The sequence below is a fragment of the Limulus polyphemus genome, unplaced genomic scaffold (assembly GCF_000517525.1).
Source record: "Limulus polyphemus unplaced genomic scaffold, Limulus_polyphemus-2.1.2 Scaffold316, whole genome shotgun sequence".
Lineage (NCBI taxonomy): Eukaryota > Metazoa > Arthropoda > Merostomata > Xiphosura > Limulidae > Limulus > Limulus polyphemus.
The window spans coordinates 185,260-192,572 of NW_013665926.1; the positions used below are offsets into that span (position 1 = coordinate 185,260).

At 28.1% G+C, this 7,313-nt stretch overlaps 1 protein-coding gene across 1 annotated transcript in view; it reads right to left on the minus strand.

Annotated features, from left to right (window-relative positions):
• The window catches only part of LOC106457322, a 168,395-nt gene that overhangs the window by 40,904 nt on the left and 120,178 nt on the right, over window positions 1–7,313 (minus strand). Inside the window, exon 31 of the mRNA XM_022383191.1 lies at window positions 3,157–3,198. Within this exon, the coding sequence (XP_022238899.1) occupies window positions 3,157–3,198 (42 nt within the window). The remainder of the gene's footprint in view (window positions 1–3,156; window positions 3,199–7,313) is intronic.

Below are 7,313 nucleotides of genomic sequence, written 5' to 3' on the forward strand. Positions count from 1 at the left end.
CTTCATTATCCATTCAAGCTGTCTCCAAACATTATGTGGCAATATGTTCGATAGCATATTATTAAAACATACATACTATTGCAGAAAATAATAACAGAAATGGTGTACAACAATAGAATTTCTTTTTCTCATCAATGAAATAAATATTTAAAAGCAAATTCAAAGATAAGTCTGAATAGACATATTTTTAACAATTCTATAATCTGTAACAAACTAAAATTAGTATAAGGAAGCAATAGGTAACTTAATAAAACAACAGATCTGATAAAAAGAAATAAAATTCTATAGTAGAAGTTAAAAACGGGTTTAATTTTAAAGAACTAATTGTGTTATTTAAAGTTACAGATTCTTCTTTTACGAGGAGTGTCACTAAATTAGTAGTTCAAAGTCAGATTGACATGTCGTTAAGATTTTAAAGTTGTTATCAGAGAAAGTGTGTTTGAGGTTGTCACAATGTGAATGATATCAGATTCTGTGGGATCAGAAAGTTTCATACTAATTCTTAAGGAGATCCCTTTGTGCTTATGGATTCAAACATTTAAATGGCAAGCTGTTTTACCAACATAGGTAAGCTGGCAGCTACCACGCATATAATTATAAACAATCCATGACTGCAACAGTATGAGAGTGCAATCTTCAAACTTAAAGAAGTCCTTCAGTTGGAAAGAAGACATAAATATTATTCTTAGTTTAACATGGGGATAAAATGATTGGAATAAATTTGTAATTTGTTTTCTTTATTACACTATTTTTTTCTTCATATTGGCAAGAAAATGTTAGTGTGATAAGGCAGCATTGAAAAGTTGGGAATTTTGGGCATTGTTAATATTTGTTGAGAAAAATATGAGTTATTTTAAGTAGTTGGTTTTGGAGAAAACTGTTTTGTGTAAAGGTTATTTTTTTTGTATGGAGCTTGGTAGTTTGAGCAGAATCTAAAAGCATAGTCCAGAAGACAAAGTAAATATTTTGTTTGTAGTTCATAGGTGTGAAGTTATCAAAAGGTGAGAACAAATTAGTAAAAGCTTTTTTCTGAGAGACAGATGTTGAGACACTGCCAGTGCAACATATGAATAGAATATCAAGCAAAGACAGGAAATAGTTTTGTTTGGGATCATAGGTAAAGTTAATATTAGGATGGTGGGTGTTTAAGTGATCAAGAAATAGGTAAACACAGTATTTACAGTAGAATAAAAGTATAATTAACATACTGCTTATAAAAAATATATATATATTTAGGTTTATTTTTCTATTGTCATTGAATTATTTTTTTAATTTATGAGAAAACTTCTAATTGTATCCTGGTTTATTATGTTATTATTGTCTGCATTTATATATATATATATTTTAACAAAATACTAACATAAATTTCAGTACTTCTTCAACACTTTATTATATTGTTACAGTTCGAAATGTATTCTGTTTAACTTTTGTTTTTATCAACAAAGTTTCAGTTAAGAAGTAATGATGTACTATGATTCAAAATGTGATAATTAATTTGTTATTTTAAAATAACTGTGCTGATGATGGAATTAGTAAATTCTGAAATGTCTCACAATAATAAAAGTAATATTCAACAAAAATAAAGAAATGATGTTCATCATCTCAATGGTCATCTTGTTCAGTACAGTTTACAATTTTTACCCATTTGAATTTGTTTCACAATGTGGAGAAAAATATCTGAAACATCACAAGAATAACATTAAGAAAAAAAGAAAAATTAATATAAACAATTCAATTTCTGTCTGTATTGTTCAACTGACAGCATCATTTTGTAGCAGTAAAGTAAAAAATGTTTAGGCTGTACTGATGTCTTCATTTGATTACTGTCTTATTGATGTGTACCACATTTACTACAGTGACCTTATAAAGACATCAGTACAAACAGAACGTTTTTAAAACTCAAGAAATAAAGCAGGTAAACACTATAAGAGAATTCAATAAGTTAATGTCTGCCTTATTTAAAATTCCACTTTTAACAAAAATTTATTATTTATACAGATTAGAAAAAGAAATCAAAAATAGTAAATAAATGCTATAAATATACTAGGTAAGTATAGAAAACCTTAGGGCATGTTAGAATCATGCAAAAAATCAGCTGTAATTACTAATGATCCACTGTTAAAATCAGGCACTTGATATGTGGAAGTCTGCAGGCTGAAAATAAAGTCATAACTGAGGTTAAATAAAAAACAAAAACAAAGGACAACATAAAAGAAACAAAATAAACCATGGTACTGGTCAGGAAGATGAAGCATAATTGAAGACTGATATTAAAGACACATCTAAAACATCAACCTTCAAAGCACTATTGATGGATCTACCATTTAAGTCATAGAATCAATAACAGATAAAAATAACTTTTCAATTAAAAATATATAAATGTATACAAGAATTGTTTATTCAGAATCTAAGAATAATATTTGTTTCTACAAATGGTATGGTCTTAAATTTGTGTTAATATAATAGTGTTACTATTTCTGAGAAAACTCAAAATCCTACTGATTTTTCAATCTGATAGTGGTACTACAATATTAGGATCAACTATCTCATACTACTGTTTTTTATCTGATGGTGGTATTACAACAACTAGGATCAACTATTTGATAGTAGTATTTTTTCTGATAATTCAAGTTTCAATGGCTCTATTAAAGTCAGGATCAATTAATTCTATATAATTTTTCTCTAATGTTAGTTATTAGAATCATTCACATACTTCTACTAGTTCTAGTGGTTTTTTCCTGTTAATACAAGTCTTAATAGTACTACAAGAGTCAGGATCTAATATCCCCTAAAAGTTTTTCTATGATAGTGGTACTACACGAGTCAGAATCCAATACTTTCTAGATGTTTTTCTATGATAAAGGTAATACATATGTCAGGATTAACTACTTCATATTAGTTTTTTTTTTCTCTATGATTGATGCTACAAAAGTCAGGATCAGTTATTTCCCATAAGCTTTGGTCTCATAATACAAGTTTTAGTGGTACTAAAAAAAGTTAGGACTACCTATCTTCACTACTTATATTTTCTATATTCCTACTCTTATATTTTTCAGGAGTTACGGATAAATTTAACAGCTGATAGATCCATCAAAACTGTGCAGTTGATTAGGAAGCTGGAATAGTAACAAAAAGGGGCGATTGATCATCACCTACCCAGGCTACCATCCTCACACCCTTCACAGAGTTGCTTGTCATCTTACAAGAAAGAAGAGAGGGAAATTTATTTGTTTCTGTATCCCAAATAGACTGAAAGTACAGACAATAGAAACATACACAAAGAACACAATTTCTGGAAAAAGAACAACACTGAGGAGAACACAATTTTCTGTTTTTGTTTTGCAGTTACATTTCTTTTGATGTATGTTAAAAAATAACAAAATGAATTAAATGTAAAGCTTACATAAGATAAGACAGACAAAATGAAACAGATAATTAAGCAATCTAACAGAAGGCAATTTTTTTGGAATCCATACAGTGATCATGCAAACATTGAAACATAGTTCACAGACACAACTTTCAGTTTTTTGACTAGACTTTTTGTCTCATCAGTATGAATTTACACATTTTATAAAAGGAAATTCATTTATAAGAAATTATTATAATAATAACATACAGAAAATGTCCTTAAGATAAATATATATATAAATATATACATATATTCATTTTTGTTGACAAACTATGGAAAAATAGTATATATATATATATATCTATCTAAATATGTACACATACACACACACACACACACATATATATATATATACATTTTTCTTGGGGAACTACTGAAAAATGTATGTATAAATAAACATGTAAATAAATACACACACACATACTATACACTACTACGGCTATAAAAACACGTATCTGTACACGTGTCCAGAAGAAGTAGAGTCAGGGTTGTTTCATAAAACACGTATTCCTACATTTATAGAGATATTAGCCAATATGTATATGGCACAATTATTTCTTCTCACACTTTTTGTGATAACATCGGGATAGTGACAAAAATTCTCAAAAACAGCATATTTCATGAATAACTTAACACCCTCATTTATCTTTACCAAAGGAGTAAATTCTATGTTGATATTTCTCTGCTTATATGATTGAATGATAGTCTTTCACAGGGGCAAAATATTGGTGCTAATCCTGATGGCTAATCACATAAAAAATTCTAAATTTCATCATAAAAGTTTTTTCAATTAGAGAACACAAGTTTAATGAAATATTTGAAAAAACTACAACAAAACTTCTTAACAAGAGCCATAGTTACATAGATGGATATGGACACATATAAAATATGGAAGATAATTCATCTATTGAACATTTTTTTCAACAAAAAAGTTTCCTAATATCTTCCAACTGAATACACAAAGACTTACTTGTCTAAAAGTAATTCAATATTAGTGTTCTTTCAATAATCTTGATCAACGCCTATTAAAACAAACTTAAGTGTATAGAAAATTAACATAAATTGATTTTTCCAACAATATACTCTAATACAATAAACAATACTAATAAAAACTTGGACATTGTATTTCAAAAGACAAATGTGAATCAAAATATTTTTTGAAGGTTAGAAAATATTTGGTCTAACATATTGTTGATGGCTCTAACTCTACAAATGTCTTGGGTAGTGACCGATTTCTCAAATATTTCTAAAGCTTATCAAGCACTACAGTACTCATGAATACATAAAATGTAAGCAGACACACACCAACTATTAGTATGAATAACAGCTATATTATTAACTTATAACTGAAAAATATAAGACAGTAAGTACATATATATGTATTCTTTTTAATAAGGGTCATAAAGAATGTGATATTGAAGTTTTCCCAAAGGTAAGAGACTTGTAGCCTAGTCGCCAATTCCTGCATTAATCCCTTGCTATATTATGCCACTTGTACACATGCAGACTAAGTACATATTTACATCACACACTTAAGTAACTGCCACAGGTGTTTACAAAAATGCATACAAAGTAATACCATATACTAGAACAATATAAGAAAGGTATCAACAAAATAATGCAATATAAAGTAACATTATTAGGTACACAATGTAAACATAACATACAGATCAAAAAAGAAAAATATCAAAAACATTGTACAAATGAGTTCAAGCACATTCAATTTTAAAGTGATGATGAATCAAGGCAATTTTAAGCACTGTACATGAAATTTAAAGCAAAAAATATAGCACATATTGTTAAAATATACTGTTTAGAATCACTAATATCCAAATTTGTTGTAACAGTGTTCACACAAATATTTTTATAAAGGGAGAACATTAATCTAGCCATACAGAATTTCTTTGTATTATGCAAATTCTTGCTTAATTTTATAACTCTTCAATAATACAATAGGTATAGTCTCTCCAAATGTTTGTGACATTGTACATGTTTAGATTAATCAAGATTTTGCAAATAAATGAATTTATACATTCAAGTGCTTATTGTCTTAGATAATTATTATTTTAGAACTCCTGAACAAAAGCTAGCTAACTACATAAACATGAATTTAAAAAGTGAGTTACAAACTTATGAAGTCAATTCTATAAAATAAACTGATAAAAAGCATATTAAAAAATCAATATAGAAGAAACCTAAAACTCATACTTATTAGAATGCATTGAATCATCAGCTGAGTACTTTTGCTATTAATGACAGTTAATTGTTTATTTATTCAATATACTTTATATAACAATAATAAGTAGTAAAAACTCATTAGACTATATAGTTAAATGGTAAGAGAAATATGTATATTAAAATTTATCAAAAAGTACATCTGTTTTCCTCAGGAACAAATAAAGACAGGTCCACCTGTCAAAAGCTCAACTTTTTTCTATATTACATTAGTTTTAATGAATATAGTGTATCAGAGTATAGAACTAAAGTATTAAGTGAAAATTACTTCACTTTTGGAAAAAACAAAGTTTCCTAATGTTTCAGTTTTTTTTAAATAAGCAAACGGAAACAACAGTATGCTAAAATAAATTATTAAAATAAGAAACAAGCTTACAATCTGAAGAAAAGAGGATAAGCTGAGTTCTGGTAATATGGAATTAGCTTTAGACTAAAAACCACAATGATTCTTAGAATTTGCAAAATGTACCTTATCCTCAGATGTATTCATGATAATAACACAGTCAGCCTTTACATATATTTTGACATTAAATTTTGATCACAAGTGACGAACAATAGTTATATTTGTTATGTTTGTGTTATATAGTGATATTGGTATGTTGCAGATTATACATGAGCATGTTAACTTGTACATGTGAATTTAATACTTTCTTTAAGTATTATATTTTTAAATAAAAAGCTCTTTACTCTCGAAATAAATACTGGCATTTTCAATCTTAAGAGCAGCTTGTGCAATTCATGAGCTGAATGGTCAGGTCAGGAACCCTTAGGATTCAGGTCCAGAGGTCCCTAATCTTGACCTACTGACCAGAGAAGGCAGCTAGATAGCAGAACTTCCACTACAGGGTTTTTTTCTGGCTTGGAACTGAATAAAAGGATTGACTGTAAATTAAACCGTCCAGTCACATGTCCAAGACTACATGCCAGTTCATGTACAAGGTACAAATAAATACCAGAATTCATGATATACTATCTACAGACACTTCCTATGGACTTTTGTAACTTTTATTGTTAAAAATGGACTTTGGAAGCCAATAAAATAATCCATAGAAGTTAAAGCCTACAGGTTTGTAAGTTGAAGCATTTAAACTTACAAACTAGTTCTTTAAATCTAAGACTAAATTCAGGAAGTTTACATGCTGCTCCATACAAGATAAATCTGTATGTTGTATTGTTGGACAGAGAGAAAAATTTTGAAACCCTTTTTTAAGTAAAAATATAATTCTGGACAGACTAGTTCAAATATCACTTGAACATTTGAAGTGGCATAGAAAACTCATCAAAGCACGTCTATTTAAGTTAAAATACACTGAAGATCTGCAGACTATTCCATATTGTTTAACTTAGTCGAGAGTACAGTGTATGAAAAAAGTTTAAAAAGTGCAAGCAAACATATTTCTGTTAATTAATAATATACTAATAAAGTATACATTCATGTTTCCTGAAAATAAAGTAACCTTGATTTCTGTTAATGAATAATACACTGATAAGGTATGCATTCACGTTTCCTGAAAATAAAGTAACCTTGATTTCTGTTAATGAATAATACATTGATAAGGTATGTATTCACGTTTCCTGAAAATAAAGTAACCTTGATTTCTGTTAATTAATAATACACTCATAAAGTATACATTCATATTTCCTGAAAATAAAGTAACCTTGATTTCTG